Source organism: Carassius auratus, chromosome 19 (genome assembly GCF_003368295.1).
Source record: "Carassius auratus strain Wakin chromosome 19, ASM336829v1, whole genome shotgun sequence".
Classification (NCBI taxonomy): domain Eukaryota; kingdom Metazoa; phylum Chordata; class Actinopteri; order Cypriniformes; family Cyprinidae; genus Carassius; species Carassius auratus.
Window position 1 is genome coordinate 5,911,010 of NC_039261.1, and position 23,361 is coordinate 5,934,370.

At 35.9% G+C, this 23,361-nt stretch overlaps 3 protein-coding genes across 5 annotated transcripts; 1 reads left to right on the forward strand and 2 right to left on the reverse strand.

The window, feature by feature from the left end:
- Window positions 1-1,671: 1,671 nt before the first annotated feature.
- On the reverse strand, window positions 1,672-10,133 carry LOC113119234 (XK-related protein 8-like). The gene is made up of 3 exons (XM_026288536.1): window positions 9,514-10,133; window positions 5,738-5,931; window positions 1,672-3,764 (listed from the first exon to the last, which is right to left on the reverse strand). The coding sequence occupies exons 1-3, from the start codon at window positions 9,819-9,821 to the stop codon at window positions 3,022-3,024; spliced, it is 1,245 nt and encodes a 414-aa protein (XP_026144321.1). The 5' UTR covers window positions 9,822-10,133; the 3' UTR covers window positions 1,672-3,021.
- Window positions 10,134-12,384: 2,251 nt separating this feature from the next.
- LOC113119236 (uncharacterized) lies at window positions 12,385-20,300 on the reverse strand. Of its 3 annotated transcripts, XR_003294431.1 has the most exons (6): window positions 20,226-20,300; window positions 19,746-19,974; window positions 15,302-15,444; window positions 14,214-14,327; window positions 13,885-14,092; window positions 12,385-12,983 (listed from the first exon to the last, which is right to left on the reverse strand). XR_003294431.1 is itself a non-coding variant. In XM_026288538.1 (4 exons), the coding sequence occupies exons 1-4, from the start codon at window positions 15,478-15,480 to the stop codon at window positions 12,519-12,521; spliced, it is 966 nt and encodes a 321-aa protein (XP_026144323.1). In that variant the 5' UTR covers window positions 15,481-15,515; the 3' UTR covers window positions 12,385-12,518. The 3 variants fall into 3 exon arrangements, 1 of the variants encoding a protein (XP_026144323.1); XR_003294430.1 differs by having other exon boundaries at window positions 19,746-20,253; XM_026288538.1 differs by lacking the exons at window positions 19,746-19,974; window positions 20,226-20,300 and having other exon boundaries at window positions 15,302-15,515.
- Window positions 15,635-22,529, forward strand: LOC113119235 (coiled-coil domain-containing protein 106-like). The gene is made up of 6 exons (XM_026288537.1): window positions 15,635-15,979; window positions 17,037-17,090; window positions 18,719-18,757; window positions 18,957-19,094; window positions 20,270-20,491; window positions 21,621-22,529. Exons 1-6 carry the CDS (start codon window positions 15,655-15,657, stop codon window positions 21,929-21,931), a joined length of 1,089 nt encoding a protein of 362 aa, XP_026144322.1. The 5' UTR covers window positions 15,635-15,654; the 3' UTR covers window positions 21,932-22,529.
- Window positions 22,530-23,361: the final 832 nt, after the last annotated feature.

Genomic DNA, 23,361 nt, shown 5'->3' on the forward strand with positions numbered 1-23,361 from the left:
CAGAACAGAAGTGATGTAATATCGTAACCTATGATGTATTAGCTTGCATTCACTCAGCATGACAGGACACATATTAAAGAGCTAACCAATATAGAACACGCTGTAACTCGTGACGCCAGACATTTAAATGCACATGATATGAAACTAGAGCCACAAAAACGACATACAGGAACTTACAGTAGGAAACATTCACAATTGCGTGATACAAATACCTCAAACATTTGTTCTGACAATAAATTATACATTTTAGTGAAAAACAGACAGGAAGTGAGCATAAGACATGTATTCACAGTGCCAGTCAGTTCAATCCATAGTGAAAAATAAAATTAGAGGAATTTCATAAGATGCAGTACTCACATAAAATAGACCAATAATAGAAGTTAATAATCTGATTTACAAACAATTATATCCAATCTTTTTGGGGGGAAATATCTGAGAATTTACAGATGAGGTAAATAAATGAGTTTCAGTGTAGTCTATTAAAACCACCAACGTATTAACCATTTAGAAAATCAATCCTAATGGAATCAAACCCAAATCCTACACAGTGATAATTCATCCAGAAATGAAACAAGCGGCATCATTATTTATTCACCAGTGTGTTGTTCCAAATCTGTGACTTTCTTTCCTCTGTAAAACACAAGGAAGTCGGTTTTCTGAGACATTTCTCAAAATATCTTCAATCTTTCACAGAAGCAAATTAGTAACAGGTCTGAAAAGACGTGAATAAATAACAGAATATTCATTTTTGGGTGAACTACTCTTTTATGAATCAAATATTGTATAAAAGTTTTTAATAAATTTTTTTTTCCATTTGATTCTTAAATGACTCTTGTTTGATTCTATTATAATATTAATAATAATAAAAAAAACATCCTTTTTATGGATCTTGTATTTTAAAGATAAATATTTTTTTAAATACAAATATTGTGATCATAAATGTTTGGTAAATCAGATTACGCCTCAGATGTGTCCTTCAGCCACATTAAACCAGCTGAAAACCAATTCAACAGGGGTACTTGCATTTTCATCCAAAACACATTACAAAACTGTGCACGTACAGCATTAGGTACATCTTAAATATTCTTAAAAAAAAAAAAAAAAAACATTTGTTGAGTAAATAATCATTGTTGAGTGGACTATCCTTATAACCAGTATATCTATGTCACAGTGTCTTAAATTAAGTGATCTGTTACTGTGAAAAATCAGAGCATTATTGTTATTAGAGGCAAAGAAACCTCTTGTCTCTGTTCATTTTCTTCTTCCTCCACTCTAAAAGTCTATGGCAGGGGTGGGGAACATCGATCCTGGAGAGCCACAGCACTGCAGAGTTTTGCCTCAAAATTAATCAAACAATCTAAACAAGCTAATCAATGTCTGAAGGTTTTTATTTAGATCGAAGCTGAACTCAGCAGGGCTTTGGACGTCCAGGACCGGAGTTATCCACTCCTGGTATATGGCATAGCATCTTTTCCATTGCGGGAAAGTTATGAATTTTGTCACACAAATAGAGCATTTACATTTAGTCAACCAGACTACATTTTGCAGATGCTTTAATCCAAAGCGACTTACAATTGGGGGAATACATAAAACAATCCTTCTTAAAGAGGCAAACAGACACAGGAAGTGCTTGTAATACCAAGTTTTAGACATTGTTCAAATAAGTACAAGCTAGGAATAGAAGGAATAAATAAAGATAAGATTTTTTGTTTGTTTTTTGTTTTTACAATGAAGCCAAGTAGTTTTGAAAGAGATGAGATTTCAGCTGTTGCTTGAAAATGGTCAGGTATTCAGCATTTCGGATTGGGGTGGGAAGATCATTCCACCAGCCAGGAATGGTGAACGAGAATGTTCTGGAAAGAGATGGCAGACAGAAGGATCTGATGATTGACAGTGTCAAAAACCAAAATTGACTCGGATCACCTTCAGAGCAAACCATTTTTGTAAAATGCATTAACAAAGTTGATTAAGTTTGTTCAAAAATTTACATGAGGCTTTATCTCTGGAAAGCTTTAGCTGGATTCTGACCAAACTTGGTATGTTTTATAACAAACATGCCCTGAGTAGTTTCAGCACAGCGTCACCTATTGGTCAAAAGCTATAAAATGTACACTAATCAAGGTGTTCAGGGCTACTTAGTCATATACAGGTTTGTTGAAGCAGGGTTGGAATTGAATTTACACAAAAGAATCTAGATCACTGTTAAAGAGATTAGAAAATGTTTTATTTTTTTCAGAAAGATGAAATATATTATGTTCCCATCATTTAAGTTGCAATTTTAAAGGAAAATTACACAGTTTTTTTCATATTCCACTATGTTCCTTCCTCAACTTAGATGAGTTGATACGTACATCTCCTCGCTGTAGCATACGGCGCCCCTATGCTAGTGTTAACTTAGCAACATTCATTCCTCAGGATCCAAACAGGGATGAATTTAGAAGCCACCAAACACTTTAATGTTTTTCCTATTTAAAGACGGTTACATTAGTAGTTACATGAGTAAGTATGGTGACACAAAATAAAACTTGTCGATTTTCTAAGCAGATAAAAAATAACTATAATTTATGGCAGAAGAGCAATCACAGCACTTTGACCTCAGCGCAGTAATATCATCACTCCTGAAAACTCCTCACTTTGGTTGTATTGCGCAAGGTAGAGGGAGAGGGAGAGGAGGAAGGGGAGTTTTTATGAGTGATGATATTACAGCACCGAGGTCGAAGTGGTGCGAACTGCGAAGTGCTCTTCCGCCATACATAGTCATAATTTTTATCCACTTAGGAAATAATTTATCCCCTTAGGATCCTAAGGAATGAATGGTGCTAAGCTAAACGCTAGCATAGTGGTGCCACTTGCTACAGTGTTTCAGTACACGCACTGAGATGGGAGAGGTATGTATCAACTCTATGGTATTGTGTAGAAAATTAGATTATAAATACATTTTATAAATAAAACAAGCATTTTAATAAATTATGATGAAATTGGGGGGATAGGAGAAGAGTCTTTTAAAAGTAGAACCAAGAACTAAGAGTAGAAATTAGCAGCCATTTTCCTATGTCTATTGGGAACTCCAGTGAAAGGGTGAACTGGAGCTGGAGCTGCAGCTGTAGCGTGAAGTGATTCCCTTTGCTTCAAGTCTGTCTCCATTTCATAACATGCTGCCGCTTGTCTTAACTGCCCTTCTTCAGCGGGTTCAGTGATTTTCTCCTGATCACCGTTGGGATGAAACCTTTTGTAGTATATAATTTTCACTAGTATTCCAATGACGTACAAACCTAGTAGTGTCGGGATCACCATATAAGGATTTAAAGAGCTCCAGCAGCCTGCATACTCAAACACCTTCCAGCACCAGAAGCCCAGCAGCATCACTGTGTCCAAACCCATGAAACTATAATAGAGAATAGTCTTTGATTTTATGCTTCCTGTTGATATGTTAAACCAGCAGAAGTACCAGATGAGTCCAACAGCAGCTCTGTAGAGCCATTCCCAACCACGATGTTCCATGAAATTAGTTTTCTGGCTCCAGGCCACTAAAACCAGCAGCATCCACAGGGACAGGAAGTGAGCTATGATGAAGCATGGTAATACACTGCAGAAGAGTGCCAGAGCAGTAATACGGGGAATAATCACCAACAAGTTCCACAGGAAGTAGATGCCAGTGGAGATCCAACTCATCTTGCATTTTTCAGGAAGAAAGGCACGCATGCAACGGTGGTACATAGCAACGCTACTAGCAATTGCAGCAGCTGATGTAAGGATTTTTAAACCTGAAACAAAAAAACATTGCATGTTATAAAACAATATCACATATTGCAATAATTCTGTTCTTCAAAATAATAACAGCTAGCAATAAGGGCTTTCAAAACTCTGCTTTGTGAAGCTCTGAAACCTTTGATTCATTTGAAATGAATAATTTGTTTTGAACCAGTGATTTGGCTGTGAATTGTTTATATTTCACCTGATCTCAGATCAGTTTTATTTTAAGGCATTTTCATGACAGATTTTTTACAGTAAAAAAGAAAGAGTTAATATTCTTATTGTTCTAATTAACTCTATAAAAGAAACAAAACAAGCGCTACAAATTAATTTCTGTCATGACAACTGGAGAGTTTATCATTATAATATAAATGGCAATGTTAATGTGTTTGGTCTTGGCGTTACAGATCTTCTACACTGCTTTGGCAAAATAAGAAACAAAACTTGCTACTGCCAATATATCCACAGATATGATGCTGTGAACATGTAGGAAATACCAACGCTATCTCACGACCAATTTGTACGTATTTTACGAGGTGGCTTATTCGTACGAATATTTTAATGATCTAAGCAAATGGTCTAAAGTGCACAGTGCAGGTGCAATCAGGGCATGTCCAAATCCACTTATGCTAGTTTAACGACGGTAAAACAGTTTGCACACCCAGCACATGGTCTAAATGGGTTGTCCCTATTCTCTTAATGAGTAATGGGTGTTTTTGGGTCTCATCTCCCATCCCCTTTAAAAGCCTGTTGAGTTCGTGCCAAGGAGGGTTCGCTATTTACATTGCGAAATGTAATTTTTAATTGTTTGTATACATTTAAAAAAATGTTTGTGAGCTGCTGCACGTCCCTATGTGTATAATAAGCAAAGTGTATGCATGTTGTGCACCTGTCTAGGCGCATATTACTAACGCCCTCTTTAAATAACAAAGATAAAATATTGCGCAAGACTTTAGAACAGGTTTGAGTTGGTCTATGGCGCAGTCTTTTTTCAGTTCCTCAAAATAGCAATGTGCCAACAATTACAAAACTTTTTTAGACTTACACACCCATGGGCACACAAATGGGCACAAATGCATTTGCTATTTAAACAACGGGGTGCAGGATTGGAAAATGAGAACTGCGTCAGGCTGAAACTAGCAAAAACACTTGGGTGTATGAAAGGGACCTTCATATATGGTATCATATGATTTTAATTGCATTTAATAGATTACACTATAGATAAAACATTTGAAAATGGTTAAAAAGTTGTATGTTTGAGCTGAATTTTGGATGGTGTTTCAGCTGCTTCAAAACAGTGAATAATTTTCTGAAGCTTCGATAAATTCAAAGTTCTGAAAAGCTTTATTTCTCCATCACTATGTCATGATTTTTCCCTAGTCTTGAGGCAGGATCATAACAGACCCGTGTTTTGTGTACAAGCACATGGCCTTGTCTTTGGGCCATGTGCTTGTGTTGTCTCGTTCCCTTGCCCCGCCCCCCTTGTTATCCTAGTCTTGTGGTGTGATTGCCTTATCTGTGCCACCTGTTGTTTCTTAATTAGTTCCCCTATTTAGATCCCCTAGTGAGCGCTGTCTTTTGTCGGTTCATTGTACCTCATATGTGTTCCTACTGGTCATCTTGTGAAAGAAGTTTATCCTTGTAACCCTCTTTGTGTAACCGTTATTGTTTAAGAGTTTGTTATGTCAATCCTGTCCTGTTAAGTTGCTTAGTTTCTGCCCTAGCTGTTGATTTCCCCCTCATGGGTTTTGTTTTCCCCTTTTTGTGTTAATAAACCCTCTGTGTAACCGGATTTCTGTCTGCACTTGAGCTCCTCCTTGCCAAACCCTGACACACTAGAGATTCTGAGCAAAACAAAAGAGCCATTCGTTAGTCAATCGTTGACAGAATTTTCCATTATGGCTTAATCATTGCTTTAAGTGGTTTAGAGACACATAAGAATTATGAGCTGAAAAAAAGTAGGTGCTCTGGATTTGAAACAGACCTGTAATAATCTCCAACTCTCGTCTCTGTAGGATTATAGACATCATGAGTATGAGTTGTGGGGCGCTTTCAGAAAATGTCTCAAATAGACGAAGCATCTGAAGATCATGGTTCAGGTACACAGCTACACCTTCTGTGAAACTGTTAGTGTGCTGAAGAAAATGTGTTGTGGAAATCTCTATCACCCCAGCATACCTGTGAACACAAGGTGGCAATTAATACAACAACATAAAATTCAATAAACAAAAGTGAGGCCAGTTTATTTAGACGTGGAAACAGTTTGAGTGTTCCTATACCAGTTCTCAATCACATCTATTGAGTTTGTCTTTAAATGATAACCCAAATTAGTTGTTCACACAAAATAGCTCTATTTAATTCTGAATTAAGTTGATATTGAAGGGATAGTTCACCAAAAAAAAAAGAAAGTTCCACCATCTACTCACCTTAATGCCATTCCAAAACCAAAAGTGTCATGAAATACAAAGTGTCTTTTAAATAAAATAAAAAAATGTGTTTGTGTGACAAAAGACAATTAAACTCATTGGTTCTCCTACATCAAGCATGCATATTTGAGCTCCCATTTGCCATATTTGATTATACATACTGAATTAAATTATATACAGTGTTTGTGTCTCTTAAGAAAGAATTGATTAAACTCCTTAATTCATATAGCTTATGTTTACAATGTCCTTATTAACATACTGACGTATCAAAGTTTTGGGTGAAAGGCTTTATGAAAAATATATTAATTTGTGCTTTGAAGATGAACAAAAGAGTTTAGAAAGACATGAGTAACAGTTGACAGAGTTTGGGTGAATGATGCCTTTCGGTGCTCAAAAATGTATCTCATTTAGCATTACTCTTGTGAAACAGAAGTGTGCTTAATGTGCACTTGCAATGTCGATAATTCAAGATGTAAAAGTTAACCATATTTCAAACACACATTAAAGACATTATGCCCATAAAAAGCACTCTAGTTCAACTAATTGGATTTACGTTGTTGTTACGTATTTTTTGAAAGCGTCAAAACTGTTCTCTAAGCTGAAAATGCTGAAAGTTTATTTGTCACAACTGTTTGCTGTAACATCAGAACAAGACTGCATGTCTGCAAAATGTACTAACTCACCCAAAATATAGAATTGATGCCTAGTGTTAGTGTCTTGGTCAGGTTTTTGTCATTGTGTGAGAGACACATTGATTAAAATGTTTAGGTTTTTTTTCACCATGTTATGAAACCATGAAATGTTATATTTACATAACATTTATATATTTATATAAATGTTATATTATAATTTTATTTCATGTTTTTTTTTATTTTTATATTCAATAGTTTTTTCTACTTCTATGTTGACAGACTGCTTTCTGTTCTATTGTTCTAAAAAAGAATGTCACTTTTGTTTATTACCTGGTATTTTAAATGACATATTTCAACAGTACATAAAAATATATTGGGAAAAATCAATACTGTAGTACATATATATAAATTAAATTAAATTTATATAATATAAATTTAATTTATGCAGACGCTTTTATCCAAAGCGACTTACGGTGCATTCATGCTATCAATTTTTACCTATCATGTGTTCCCGGGGAATCGAACCCCCAACCTTGCGCTTGCTTGCTTGCTAACGCAATGCGTTACCAGTTGAGCTATAGGAACACTATATATATAGAAATATAGAAATTTAGAAATATAAACTATTGACCATTGCCTATTTATTTTATACAGTTTATTGTTGTACCCCTACACCAACACCACACATTTCTTATATCTACCTATTGCTCTTCCACAACAAGCATCTGTGAATTTTCAGTGTACATGTGCCACTGTTCCACATTTCTACAGATAAATGTACTGTTTAAATATATATGTATTGCTGCTGCTGTTTAGGGTTGTGACATTCCTCATTGTTCAAAAATATTAGTGATCAATAAAAAAATGGCAGTGATTGTGCTAGACAAACTCAATATACAGGTGCATCTCGATACATTAGAATGTCATAGAAAAGTTCATTTATTTCAGTAATTCAAATAAAATTGTGAAACTTGTGCATTAAATAAATTCAATGGACACAGACTGTAGTAGTTTAAGCCTTTGGTTCTTTTAATTGAGATAATTTGGCTCACATTTAACAAAAACCCACCAATTCACTATCTCAACAAATCAGCTAATCAACTCAAAACACCTGCAAGGGTTTCTTAAGCTTTAAAAATGGTCTTTCAGTTTGGTTTACTAGTTGTTCACTTTCAGATGATAGCAAGTTTTGTATTTCATTTGTAAACCATGGTCCTAGTCTTTATGACGGGTAGAGAAGCTCATAGCCCAAGTTGCTTGAAGTACAGTGTTAAGTTTCCACAGTCTGTGATGATTTGAGGTGCAATGTCATCTGCTGGTGTTGGTCCATTGTGTTTTTTGAAAACCAAAGTCACTGCATCCATTTACCAAGAAATCTTGGAGCACTTCATTCTTCTTTCTGCTGACCAGCTTTTTGTAGATGCTCATTTCATTTTCCAGAAGGATTTGGCTCCTGCCCACACTGCCAAAAGCACCAAAAGTTGGTTAAATGACAATGTTGTTGGTGTGCTTGACTGGGATGAGAAACAAGAGACCAAACAATGCAGATGAGCTGAAGGCCACTGTCAAAGAAACCTGGGCTTCAGGACCACCTCAGCAGTGACACAAACTGATCACCTCCATACCACGCTGAATTGAGACAGTAATTAAAGCGAAAGGAGCCCCTACCAAGTATTGAGTACATGTACAGTAAATGAACGTACATTCCAGGAATTTTTCATTATTATTATTATTATTGGACTTATGAAGTATTATAATTTGTTGAGATTGGGTTTTTGTAAAATGTGAGCCAAAGTCATCACAAATGAAAAACCAAAGACTTAAACTACTTCAGTCTGTGTGCATTGAATTTATTTAATACACAAGTTTCACAATTTGAGTTGAATTACTGAAATAAAGGAAATTTTCTATGACATTAAAATTTATTGAGATGCACATGTACTGTATATACTTCCAAACTTGGTTGACTGTCAAGACTGTGATTCTGTTTCATTAAGGCTGATTTATACTTCTGCATCAGACCTACGATGTGGCCTTAATGGCGTAGGCTATGTGTCCGTTTAAATTTCTACTTCTGCATCCTTGTCTACGTCGACATGCTGTACACATGCAAACCACTATAAGAAGTGTCCACGGGCATTGCTTATGTAACCCGCAGACAACAACGGAACAGGAAAAGATGGCATTCTTTCAGTCTCCACAAGGATTGTACCATGGTAGATCAACACTGTCTGTCGCGGACATCTACTGATGTATAATGCAGTGTATTATAATAAATTAAAAGACACTTGTTCTTTGCTTCATTTTAATTTATATAAGAAGATAATTAACATTAAAATAAAATAATCAGGCTACAGCGTAGGTTCGATGTAGAAGTATAAATCAGCCTTTACAATGGCGTGTAGGCCTGCAAAGGGAAGACATTTTCTGGTAAATTTCCAGATTAGTTTCACATGGAAATGGCCTAAATATTTCCAAATGTTTCCAAAAATACTGGAAAACTTCCAAATATTTTGGAAATTCTCTGCCCCTTTTCAACCTTAATGGCAAGTTGGTTGATGGTGATGGTTCACACAATGAAAGAATGTGTAGAAGTTGTGAAGAGAGATTGAAAGTTTCACTGTTAATCAACAAATTAGTTATCGTGTATTATTTTTCACAAGAGTATTCAAGGAAAATTGAGAAGCAAATCTGTCACAGACCTGAGGTAGACTCCGAGCTGCAGGAAGTGAAATGTTTTGATCAATAAATGCTTCTTTGCAAATTTCTCCACCTTAGTCTCAATATTATCCAGGTAATCAGAGTACCAGAGCCAGCTAAACACCTGTAACAACACTGAAGAGCCAAGCAGTAGAAAGATCATCACTGCCATATACACATAGGCCCCATTCTTATAAAAGGACACAACAGTCCAAACGTCCAGCGCTATATCCAGCAGGAACAATAACAGTCCCACCAAAGTAAACAGGTAGTCCAATAAAGAGTAATGAAATTGGAAGCTTTCCTCCATAATTCCCAGTGTGAGAAACCTAACAGTATGATAATAAAAACACAAAACCTCCTTTCGCTACTGTTAAAAAGATCTGAAACCGACAGTGAACTTTAGACTCATTCATAACTCCTCCCAAGTCTTTTAATGATTAGCCTGTGTCAGAATGTAGGGAATGATGTAATTTAAGCATATGACCAGAGTCACAGGCATTGGTTCAAATGCCCACTGATCTTTAATAGCGATCAGTGAAAAAGCCAAAGTGGTAGGCAGTGATTCAGCCAAAAATGAATTGCTTAAAGGCATAGTTCACCCAAAAATGAAAGTCTGATGTCTATCTGCTTACCCCCAGGGTACCCAATATGTAGGTGACTTTGTTTCTTCAGTAGAAGATTATTAGCTGAAGACGTTGCAGTCTATCAGCCTTATAATGGAAGTGGATGGGAATAACAGCTAAGACACAATAAAACAAAAAACATACAAAAACAAAAACAAATTAATCCCTCATGATGATACACCTTTGTGTAAAGACACAAAACAATCAGTCTGTGCAAGAAACTGAACATTATTTATATAATTTTTTTACCTATGATTCATGCAATGTCCGAACTGGAAGAACTCTCCTGAGCGCGTCCTGTTGTGTGCATTCTTAGCAGCAGGCACATGAAGCTTCTTCTTCTTCCTCTGCGATCTGCCATTAAGTAAGAAGAAGAAGCCTCCTCACACACTTGCATCTGAGGACGCGCTCAGGAGAGTTCTAACAGTTCGGACATTGCGTGAAACAGATGTAAAATGCAATATAAATACACGTTCTTGCACAGGCCGATCCTTTTTTGTCTTTACACATCACTGTATCGTCATGAGCCGCAGAGTTTAATGTGGTTTTGTTTATGTTTTTTGTTTTATGTTTTCTGTCCAAGATACTAGAAAAGGTATCCTCACAATTAGGTATCTTTGAGGATTTACAGTCAGGATTTAAACTTTATCATAATACTGAGACTGCTTTCCAAAGAATTACAAATGACCTGCTCTTATCATCTGATCTGATTTTTGCATAGACTAGAACACTTTGTTGGCATTAATGGAAGTGCATTACCATAGTTTAAATCATACTTATATGACCGCCATCAATTCATAGCAGTGAATGAAAGGGTAACATATTGATCACAAGTGCAGTATGGAGTACCTCAAGGCTCAGTACTAGGACCGTTACTCTTCACACTTTATCTTTGAGAGAAATCATCAGGAAACATGGTGTTAGTTTTCACTGTTAAACTGGTGATACTCAGCTCTATATTTCTTCTCAGCCCAGTGAAACATACTAATTTGAAAAACTAATGGAATGCATAGTTGGGTATAAAAAACTGGATGACGAGTAATTTCTTACTGCTAAATTCTGAAAAAAAAAAAAACCAGAGGTCTTAATTATAGGACCTAAAAACGGTAACACTTTACAATAACAGTACATGAATCATCAAATACTAATACCTGAATTAATAATTACTTGACTATGAACTAATGATGAGTTAAGACATGTATTAATCAAGAGCTAATGAAGAACTAACTTAACTATGACATGAGTCATATGAAATACTGCATGAATAACACTACCTTAATTACATGTTAGTTCCTGCATAATAGTTAATGTATTAATTAACACTTTGAGATAAACTACAGTAAACCACACGTTCTAGAAGCAAGATGTATGAAAATGACACAATTTATAAATTTGCCACCAGCTCTGTCACAAACATCAGTGAAAGACAGTGGATTTATTGCAATATTTGCGTTTAACCTAACTCATCCAACGCACAATGATGCATTCATAATTAAAAACGACTTTATCATTCGGTTTTGAGTGATTCCACTGCTGTCCTACAATAACATTAAGCAGACGCAATTTTCCAAATTGAAATCAGTTAGCATAGAGATGCTGATTATCACTTTTGTTACGTTATGGTTTGGCTTACTGTCTTTATATCAGACGTTTGTCTGGCTCTTCTTTTGGGCCACTATCGCTACTTCAAATGATCAACTTTGCTCTTACCGTTCAGTTCCTTCTCCATCCAAATGCAGCCACAGGTCCTCTTCTCTTCAACTTATTTACAAACCACAGAAAAGGACCAAATACCTGACTTAGATAAGTTGAATATGTATAGAACATGTGTAATTGATAACTTTTTAAAGATGTGCCCCACAAAGACAAATCGTGACATAATGATACATCAACAAGTCATGAATTAATGTTACTTTATGAGTAATAAATGATGAGTTAGTAATAATGTGCCCCCCCAAGTAAAGTCATGACATAATGATACATCAACAAGTCATGAATTAATGTTACTTTATAAGTAATTAATCATGAGTTAGTAATAATGTGCCCCCCCAAGTAAAGTCATGACATAATGATACATCAACAAGTCATGAATTCATGTTAGTTTATGAGTTGTTAATGATTACGTAATGTGAAGTCATTATCTAAATAATCTCAATTAACATCTACAAAGGTGACTCTTATTTTGCAACAGTATATTCAAGATGATTATTTCAAGATAAATATTACCCAGCACTTAAAGCACAGAAATTAAAAAGGTAAAATACACATTTTATTAAACAAAGCTTTTAAATATCAGTGCACCTTAAATCAAGAGGACAAGTTAACTTGTATTTTACTTAAATATTACATAAAACACAATCAAAAGTTCAGTGTGTTGTCCTCTAAACAGGAAATTGATGGTGAATATCTTTTATTAGGCGCCCAAGTGGCCCCCGTTTATTTTTTTCACCAAGCCAATGAGTCCACTCTATGAGAGAGAGGTGCTCTTTTAGCATTTTCTCTGTCCTGTTCCCCCTTAGTCTCCATACACTTGTTTTGTATGTCAACCAAGCTCTTTCAAGGTGTTGTGAATGAGCTCCACTGTGTGGGTCTACAAACCACTGGGAATGGTTCACTGTAAAATGTTTGTAGCCCATATTGGCCAAAGCCCCCCGGTAGGCTCTCCACTCATCTGAAATAATGGTAGTGCCTGGACGCACATGTTTTACAACTATGGGGATTAGGTGAGGTCTTGATCTTCTTTTCACAAGCCGCAAGATTGGGTGTCTGCATTTATCCCTCACACCTAGCATGCCAAAGACCCATTTTTTTCGCCTCCATGTTGTTGATGCTCTCCCTCGTCCATACTGTAAAAAGTTAAATATTTAATTAAAAAGAGAAATACTACAATATTATGTAATTATGTTCATTTAACATGTTTAAACATACAAAAAGGTGAGAAATTAAAGGAAAATCTGCAGGAGCTTTATAAATGGCAGACCAAGAAGTATGAAGATGAAGAAAGTACATCTATCCCCATCCATCCATCATAAACATTGGGGGCTTTTCATTTGAACAACTCTCTACATTGTGAGTAAATCACCCACTGATCTTCACTCTGGGCGACTAAATGATATATAATATTAGCCAATAGGCTAATAAACTCTCAGATTTTACTCGCCAGTGAGTAAGTTGAAGGCCAAGTATAGGTTTATCACAAATATATTTTCACTTGCCGCACACTCAGATGGAGCACTTCAGAGTTTCAGGATCGGTTCTATTTTCAAGTCATCTCAATGGATGCACAGCACACCTGTATTTGATGTACCGTAAACTTTAGTGTAAAGGCGCACGAGTCATCATCACAAAGCAGAGAGCACGAAAGTCATATGTACACATGAAGAATTGACACATTACATGTAAATGATATTTTGTGTTTATTTTACTGTTAAAATAACGGAGTTCCTTTGGATTTTTCCTGCTTTAAAGAACTGACAGGTTTTCCATTATTGAGCGGAACTAAATGTGCAAACGACAATCTCATTGGCTGGCACTCACCTATTATGGTCACTGATTTGATTTCAGCTAATCAGTTTGAAAGAATGCACACAACCTGATTAATATTCATGAATCCAGCAGCTCATTAATCATCAGTGTGTTTTACACTGTTCTTATTAGCAGAATTCATATATATTATATAGAAGCGTTCAAACGACAACAGTGGTGGGCAACTGCAGTGTGAATTTGCATAACAGGTTCTAAATTTACCTTTCGTTTATGACGGAAGTTACTTTCATCAAGAACAGCAAATTCTCGAGCACTTCCAATCATTTGTCCATGTCTTCGTCTGTATCGTTTTATAGCACAGTGGCAAACTTTCCTCATGATACGAGCCATCTTAGAGAGGGTTCTGGAACTTTTTGCAATGCCATCTTGCATCATATCAATTTGTCTAATCCGCAATCCCTGAGCAAACCTGTGAAGTACACAATGCTGACTCAGAATGGGAAAAGCAGAGTTGTTGAAATTAAAACAATCAAACTTGGAACATTGTAACATTTTACTATTCCATCTCTGCTGTCCGACAACAGACTCACCTGTAAATGAATATTAGCCAAGATGACAAGCTGAGTTTTGATCTCTCAAAGAGAGACCCGACTCGCACTGATCGGCTGGTTTTCTTGCCTCGATGACTTTTATGTCTGCACATCCTGTGATGGTGATAAATGTCAAAACATGGTTATGCAGACAACAGTATTTTACCTGGACTAAGAATTAATAAATAGTGGTAAAAAGAAAAAAAATTCCCCAAAAATGAAAAGCCAATGCGTTTACTACTTCTGCAGAAGTAAAGCCCATTGCCAAAGCAGGAAGAAGCTTTTGTGCAGTCTTTTCTTTAATGCGGTCTTTGTTTCAAGTGCAAAGCTTACTACTTTCACTTTTACTTTTTAACAATTATTAATTTAATATTAAGCCTGAATGGTGTAAATGGAGCATAAAAATTATTTAGTCTTAATTTACTTTAGTATTTTTATTTTATCTGGCCACTTATATTCATCTTCCAAACAACGTTTTGTCTCATCCCAAATCACTACGGTACACTTAATGTTTGGACTATTGTAGCCTGTACGGTCGTCACCGCTGCGGAGTAACATTAACACATACCTGCGTGGACCACCATAGACAAACTTAGAGAAGTTGCTCCGGTTAGAATGTTCTTCCGCGGGACACGTGGAGTTCTGTTTGTTAACCGTTAGAGCGCATAAAAGTTAAATAGTGCTGCTTTAAATCACTTAAAGATGGCGATTCTAGATTCAAACACCCACGCAATCGTATTCCTGTATAACAACGATTCAGCAAGGTCTATTTCGACAGTTTCACATTGGCTGTCTCGTCGTCACACCCCTAATTAAACCAATATGCTTTCGTTACCATGCAGCACAACAACCTCATGTCAATAAGTAACTTAATGCGCGAGTCTGTTGATAGGCTTGTTCGAGATATATATATATATATATCCCCAGATCAATCTCAAGCCTTTACACCATTCTAACTACGTAGCTTGATAGAATAACGTTAATGTTAAGTTGTTTATTTAGAGAAAATATTGTTTCCTCTTTGTTAACCTATAACATCCCTAGAAATTATTTCAGCAATATGTGAACAACAAATCGGTTAAACTCACCAATGAAAACCGTCGAGATTTCGAGATGTAGCTCTCTTCATTCTCATATTATGGCCACATCTTGAGCACTTTACTCTCCTTGCTAGTAACTTTTTGCTTTGTAGCCATTTAATGAGTTTGAGTTTCCTGTTAGTTGTGGGCTTCTGAATCGAAAAAAGTAAAAATTTTGAATGCAACATTGCTGTTATTCTTTACCAAAACACACTTGACTTCATTCACGTCCATGAGCGTGCTCCTAACCAGGAAGAACCACACTTGGCGCTAATAATAAATTAATCTCGGGTCAGGTGGCACGAAAAACACCAGAGATTGCCCCGCCCATTTCCGGTGCAATATCAGAACCTGCTTCAATAATGCAAGGGGGCTTAAACATAATAAAAATTTTAACCCAGGTAAAACTTGATGGTATTGCACCGTCTTTGGAAGTATATACAAACTGGGATAACTGTAAAGATATCCAAGACGCACCAGAACTTCACGTAGGGTTTAGAGGGGGAATTACAGTAATTACAATCCAAACCATGTCCCTAATCGACGAGGACGATGGGGTGGCGCTAATCGAGCCATTAACCACCGCTTCGCGCCAACCAGCAGATCATGTGAGCAAGATGGATGAGAAAAGAAAAGCAACGCGCTGTGGGAGGAAAGTTACCAACAAATACAGCTCAGATGAATATGGTAAGTAACGTTACTTGTAACAGAGTCTTTTGTTTGGTGTAACGTTATTTTTGTAAGGCTTGCAAACTTGGGCTGCCTGGGTGGAGTGAGATTTTGGTAACTTAACTCATTGTCCCGGTTTCACAGACAAGGTTTTGAGCCTAAACCCAGTCTAAAATGCATGTGTGACCCGTTTTAAATGAAAACATCTTGCACTGACATATCTTAAATATTTCAGGGCAATTGTTTCTCTTACCAGTAATGTTTTTATTTCTAAGGCACGTTTATAAAAGGTAGTTAAAAATCCTGATTTAAATGAGGCCTAATGGCTTAATCTAAGCCATGTTTGTGAAACAATGCCTTTCTTTTTTATGTATTTAAACCTAATGCTGTTAATTTCAAATATACTTTGTTGTAACTTACTAGATGCACTTTTAAAGAAACTTTATTAATGTTTCCTGCTATTTAGATAACTACCTGATATTACATCTGATGTTATTTACTAATTGAATAACGTATTTTACTGGTTGAATTATGCAAGGTGCGGCAAAATTCTGCACAGTGTGGCAAATAGAATTTACGCTATAAACGGCATAAACCTCGTCTGTCTACAGTTTCTATTTCTAATTCGTAGTGGCCTTCACACATTTCAAAAAGCTTCAAATAGGAGCTTAATAAAATCTTTGCCCATAACAGGGATTGAAAAGTCAGCACAGATAGGCCTACTACTGAATGGTGCATTCTCTATCAACACTGAATGCAAGTTTCATTAAAAAATAACAATTTTGAACAAAAATTGAGAAAATGGCACTGTTGTCCGAGTACATCCAGACCGGATTAAGAATGATGATCAAAAAATAAGATCTTGCAGATTTATGAATGAACCACTTGTTTAAAAATGTCACATGCCGGTGGAAAAAATCCTACCAGTAGATTTTTTTTTTGTTGTCTTCGGTTTTGAGATTTAGTTGGCTAGCCTAATAATGTGAGATAAAGCCAAATGTTTGAGTTGGCAACCCTGTTTTCAGGTGTTTTTTTTTTTTTTTTTAATGCTGAACTATGCTTGCTTCTCCCATAGTTGTATCTGCACGCAAGAATGTTCAGACTGAAAATACATCAAACTCATCAGAAGGCAAGTAATTCAATACAATTGCTGATACTGTACATGTGTGAAGTGGGAAGTTAATTCAAACAGATATATCAAACAGTATTTTGGTATAAAAAGTATACTCCACGTATGCATAAAGTGTTTGCACATTTTCTAAATGTTTCTGTTTTTTTGTAAAACTAAAATAACAAGTAGATTTACCCTAATAACTGTGGTATGTGTAGCTATTTTCCATTACAAATATTAGCATGAAAAAATATACGTGAATGTGTAAATACCCATGTCAATTTCATAAAGACAAAGTAAAATTTAAGGGCTTTTAAAAATACATTTATGTTTATGCAAAATACAAAATAATAATGTGGCTTTCATAAAAATGTAATGGGCTTGCTCACTGAAGTTTACCCATCCAACTACCTATAATGTTATACACTACATAAAACCCATCTATTTATTTTTTATTTTTTTATCTCATAGCGTCCATTCAAGTATTCCTGAGAATGATCGAAATGTTTGTTTTATGCCACTGTTAAAACCGTTTAAAGGGGTCATATGATGTTGCTAAAAAGAACATCATTTTGTGTATTTGGTGTAATGCAATGCGTTTATGCAGTTTAAGGTTAAAAACATTATTTTCCACAATGTACATTATTGTTGCTCCTATATGCCCCGCCTTTCTGAAACAAGTCTTTTTTTTTTTTTTTTTTTATAAAAAGCTCATTGGCCTGAAAAGTGAGGTGTGCTCTGATTGGCCAGCTATTCAGTGTGATGTGATTGGCTGAATACCTCAAGCGTGTGATGGAATTGTTATGCCCCTCACCATACAGTGATACCATGTCCCTGCACGACAACACAAAAACAATAAACCCCTTGCAAGGGCGGGCATGCATGCAGTGGGGACATAATTACTGATTATAATGACTTTTACTGTATTTTTGCATGTTGCGTATCGCGCTGCGTAAAAACAAAACCTTGTCTGCCTTAGTGATCAGAGAAACAACAAACCAGCTCTACTCTTCACTGCTCAAAAGTCACGTTTGAATCATCAGTGGCACAGTCTTTAAATATGTAAACGTACATGCAGACTGTCCTTGCAAAGTTGTAATTGCCACACTTTATAGAACCAGACAACAGCATAGTAGGCTAATCTCACAGGAAACGTTCTTTGTCCTCCACAATATGCACAGCACACATCTGAATATTTGGGTTGGACTGTTTTGGAACAGAGTTGAAATACAACTTAACCAATGATTTCTAGTTGTGTCCATTTTTTGAAGACCAAACGAAGTAGTTTCGCTTTCACAACAAAACGCACATCTCAAAGACATGACAGCAGCTGCAACAGAGAATAAAGTTCTGCCTTTTTTTGCATGAACGTTTTGGTGGCAGTATGCAAATCTTCCCATTGTGACACAAACATGTGGGGGCATGTAAGAACGAGCCGTTTTAGGTAGGAGTAATTGACCTAACTTTTATAAAGAATATAATTTCATATTTGAGACTTTAGTCTTTGAAACTAACCAAGAGCTTGTAACACTCCAAAAAGAAAGGAACATTTTAATCACATCATATGACCCCTTTAAACTGTCTGTTTGGTCAAATGCTGCATTTTAAGTTGGTGTTTATTTTTTATTTTATTTTTTTCATTTTAGGACTTCAGCCTGCAGTACAGCAAACCAGTGAAACTGGAGGTTTGTTTTTAGCCTTTTCTACATTGACATGCGATTTTAAAAATGTGAACATTACAGGGGAAAAAATTATAATTGATGAATTTAAATTTCTCATTTAGATATATACTTTTTCACTTGGTTCACATAAATGTGTCTGTTAATGTGTAATGTAAATTATGTATCTTGAATTTGGCCTAATTTTTTATTTCTCTTTTATTAGGTGCACCCACTTTACAGATTTCTCTTGACAAAGCAAAACAGACAATCGAGATACAAAAGCAGAAGATTCTTCATCTTCAGGAAAAAGTTGACTCTCTGACCGATGACAAAAACTTTCTCAGATCAAGATTGGAGGATGGTACGTAATAGGGTCATGAACTTGCTTTAAAAACAATTCTGCCAGTCAGTATGTTGCAGTGTTTAATTAGAAATGCTTTCAGACAGGAAAATCTGTGGACCCTTAGGGTGATATTAGCCCCTTTTGCACTTGGTAGTTATAGGAATTTGGTTTTAGGAGCTAGCCACCAGGGAGGACTAGAATTCATCAGACTATGTTCACTATTTAGAACTAAATGTTCCTCTAGTCTAGGGCAGTGGTTCTCGAACCTCTCCATGGAGTACCCCTAGCACCGCACATTTTGTATCTCTCCCTATATGTGACACATCCACTTCAGGTCTTGCAGACTCCACTTTGAGCTGATGAGTTGAATCAGGTATGATAGACGAGAGAGACATATAAATTGTACAGGGCTGGAGGTAATCCAGGACAGGTTTGAGAACCACTGCCCAAGGGCCATTTTGCTTAGTTGTATTCTTAGTTGCGCTCCAAAGTGACCCAAGCCGTAATTGTTGTGACACTTGACAGCACTATGAAAGCCAGAGCCTGAGCACATGGCACTCCCATTCTCTTCATTAGTTTACTATCAGTTTAACAGTCCTGTCTAATATGTTATTAGATAGAACTCATATACAAATAAAGTAGTCAGTATATGAAAAAGTATGTGTTTACCGTGTGTTTGATGTCCAGTGTTGCTAGCTGAGCAGAAATAGATAATCATGTTTCACTCGGTCACCTCAAACTTGCGTTGGATTTTATCCTGAAGCCAAGGTTGAGAAGTCCATCTATCACTGTTTTTCATGTTTGTAGTTAGTTCAGCCAATCAGCTTACACTTATGTCACTGGTAGTTCCTGTTGTGCTGGGTTAGACCCTACACTTAAGTAGGGTCATTCCACGTTCCTGCAGTGCGAACACGCCAAAAAGTGGGTACTCCTGCCAATAGTCATAGGAACTATAAAAGGTTCTTCTAGTGCGAAAGCCCCTATTCCCCAATGCCAAACTGTAATCAGTGTGATATTAGAGTAACAAATGCCCTATCAAAGACTGGTTGCTAAAGGTTATTGATAAGGTCATCCCTCTTTTTTTGCATTTGAGACATTAAAAATCTCTTTCTAAATTAACTGTGGTTTAAAAAAAAATGTATTCTTTACCTGTGGTTTTGTTCTACACCTTTTTTATTTGTTCTTTGTCATAGCCCTTCTGAGGCATGAAGCAGTTATCTCGCCTACACAGGCACTGACTGCATCTTCATCCACTACTGCTGCATCACAGGAGAATGAGTCCAGTGATGAATCTTCAGACTCCTCAGAATCTTCAGATTCATCAGAATCTGAACCAAGAGCAAAGAGGAAGAAAAAGGATAAAAAGCGAAAAAACAAGAAGAAATCCAAGAAACTGAAGTTTGATTTTAGGAGAGGTATGTTTATTCTATCAAAAGTATTAAAAGGTAAAGTTCATCCAGAAGTGAAAATTGTCAAGGCTTTAAGTGAATAACCAGAGAATATCTCATCGCATCTGCTTTTTGGAGAAAGTGTTAAACTTTATATTGCACCTTTTAAAGGTTGCATCTAAAGACAAACAAATAATATCTTTTTTATCTTTTAATATCTTTTAACAAAATAGAAACAGCAAAACAAATTTAAGAGAAAGTATTTAATAACAAACAAACGGAATATTCACTTGTATGCTAGCCTGAAAAAATAAGTTTTAAGTGAAGATTTAAAAACACCAAGAGTCCACATGACTGATCTCAGTGGGAAGAGAATTAGTTTTTGAGCCACAGAAGAAACAGCCTGATCACTCACAGAACGTAAAGAGTAAAAAAAAAACCTGAATCAGAAGAGTGGAGATTTCGTCTAGGGGTGTAGACCGTTAAAAGTTCAGACAGGTATTTTGGTGCTGAACCATGTAAGGCCTTGTAGGCAAGCATGATGGCAATATGGACTGAACGTGATCTCTATGGGTATTTAAAGGTACACCATGTCACTTTTGGTGCTCTAGCAGTTCATAAAACTGCATGCATCTCGTAGAATAACATTGTAACCAGAGATAGTTCTGTGTTTGTCAGTGACGAGTCATGCAGGTACTGGGCTCCTCCACAGAGGTTGGCATCCTGCTCTGTCTATAGTAGTCAGAACACAAGTACTCAACTTTAGTGATAAATGTACCGTAGTGATAAGACAAAAAACATAGTTTGGAAGATGGATTCATGATGTAGTTGCTGATTTAATACAGTAGGTACATGTTTTTTTTTTTTTTTACAAAAAAAGTGCCACATTGTGTACCTTAAAGGTAATCTGCTATAAGGTGATCATTGTTTATCCTCATTTTAATAACTCTGTTTAATAAAGCACACACAAATGATCTTAACAGAAAGCGATCCAACCTGTTTTACAAGAGAGTTAAGTTTATCATAACCACATTTTGTTCTTTTTTGTCTTTTCTTAAAGCAATAGCACAAACCAAAATAATTATCATTATTAATATAATTTACTCACCTTCATGTTGTATCAAACTCTTAAAACATTCTTCTTTCTTCTTCCTAGTAAGAACCCCTGAAGACTCCATCAAACGCTACCACAAAGTGTTACAACTGGTAAATGGTGGTTTAAGTAAAGCTGAAGCCTACAACAAAATGAATGTTGACAGAAATACGATTGTGATGCAAGCACCCATTGCTGAGTTGGCAATTGCAAATCCTGAGGAGTACAAAGCTATGAGAGCAACCTTTAAAAAGGGAGAAAGCATCCAAAAATTTGCTGGTAGCTGTCTTGCACGGTGCCTTGCTCAGCCTAATGTAGACATGATAAAAAAATTGAAAGAGAGCAGTGCCATTCTTGACATCTCAAAGAAGTGAGGTATATATTGTTGCCTAAAGGGATGGTTCACCCAAAAATGAAAAATGTCGTTTACTCACACTCAAGTAGTTCCAAACCTGTAGGAGTTTCTTTCCCCTTCTGTACACAAAGGAAACTATTTGGAAGAATGTTTGCAACCAAGCAGATCTTGGGCAACACTTACTGCCGTAGTAGGAAAATAAAACTATGATCGTAAATGGGGGACGAGATCTGCTTGGTTGCAAACATTCTTCCAAATAGTTTCCTTTGTGTACAGAAGGGGAAAGAAACTCCTACAGGTTTGGAACTACTTGAGTGCGAGTAAATGACAATTTTTATTTTTGGGTGTGGCATCCCTTTAATATTGTTAAAAAAATGTATGTTAATGCAAAACATCAAAAAAAAAAAAAGTTTATAATGTTACTGTTGGTTAGTGAACATTTCTTCAAACACAATTTTAAATCCTGATTTTATTTTAACATTGGTATGTAACCTCTTCAAATTTTATGTTGAGTTTTTTGTAAAGTAACATACAAGTAATACACAACTTATGCCTCTTGATTTAAGGTGCACTATTTAAAAGCTTTGTTAAATAAAAGGTGTGTTTTACCCTTTTCATTTCTGTGCTTTTATTTTTTATTTTTTTATTTTTTTAAGTGCTGGTCATTATGCATCATTATCATCTTGGATATTTTGGTGCAACATAAGATTATTTCACGTTATTACTAACTCCTCATTAATTACTTATAAAGTATCATTAATTCATGACTTGTTGATGTATCATTATGTCATGACTTTACTTGGGGGGGCACATTATTACTAACTCATGATTAATTACTTATAAAGTAACATTAATTCATGACTTGTTGATGTATCATTATGTCACGATTTGTCTTTGTGGGGCACATCTTTAAAAAGTTATCAATTACACATGTTCTATACATATTCAACTTATCTAAGTCAGGTATTTGGTCCTTTTCTGTGGTTTGTAAATAAGTTGAAGAGAAGAGGACCTGTGGCTGCATTTGGATGGAGAAGGAACTGAACGGTAAGAGCAAAGTTGATCATTTGAAGTAGCGATAGTGGCCCAAAAGAAGAGCCAGACAAACGTCTGATATAAAGACAGTAAGCCAAACCATAACGTAACAAAAGTGATAATCAGCATCTCTATGCTAACTGATTTCAATTTGGAAAATTGCGTCTGCTTAATGTTATTGTAGGACAGCAGTGGAATCACTCAAAACCGAATGATAAAGTCGTTTTTAATTATGAATGCATCATTGTGCGTTGGATGAGTTAGGTTAAACGCAAATATTGCAATAAATCCACTGTCTTTCACTGATGTTTGTGACAGAGCTGGTGGCAAATTTATAAATTGTGTCATTTTCATACATCTTGCTTCTAGAACGTGTGGTTTACTGTAGTTTATCTCAAAGTGTTAATTAATACA

What these genes read in the sequence shown, in the direction of transcription:
- LOC113119234 (XM_026288536.1), bottom strand. Translation starts at nt 9,821, where the DNA reads ATGGAGGAAAGCTTCCAATTTCATTACTCTTTATTGGACTACCTGTTT. An exon ending in CAGCTCGGAGTCTACCTCAG is followed by an intron (nt 5,932 to 9,513) that starts GTCTGTGACAGA and finishes TTGTGTTCACAG; the next exon opens with GTATGCTGGGGTGATAGAGA. An exon ending in AGAGTTGGAGATTATTACAG is followed by an intron (nt 3,765 to 5,737) that starts GTCTGTTTCAAA and finishes TTTTTGTTTCAG; the next exon opens with GTTTAAAAATCCTTACATCA.
- LOC113119236 (XM_026288538.1), bottom strand. Translation starts at nt 15,480, where the DNA reads ATGTTGCATTCAAAATTTTTACTTTTTTCGATTCAGAAGCCCACAACT. An exon ending in AATCTCGACGGTTTTCATTG is followed by an intron (nt 14,328 to 15,301) that starts GTGAGTTTAACC and finishes TCACCATCACAG; the next exon opens with GATGTGCAGACATAAAAGTC. An exon ending in TGGCTAATATTCATTTACAG is followed by an intron (nt 14,093 to 14,213) that starts GTGAGTCTGTTG and finishes TGTACTTCACAG; the next exon opens with GTTTGCTCAGGGATTGCGGA.
- LOC113119235 (XM_026288537.1), top strand. Translation starts at nt 15,655, where the DNA reads ATGCAAGGGGGCTTAAACATAATAAAAATTTTAACCCAGGTAAAACTT. An exon ending in TACATCAAACTCATCAGAAG is followed by an intron (nt 17,091 to 18,718) that starts GCAAGTAATTCA and finishes TTTTCATTTTAG; the next exon opens with GACTTCAGCCTGCAGTACAG. An exon ending in CAGATCAAGATTGGAGGATG is followed by an intron (nt 19,095 to 20,269) that starts GTACGTAATAGG and finishes TCTTTGTCATAG; the next exon opens with CCCTTCTGAGGCATGAAGCA.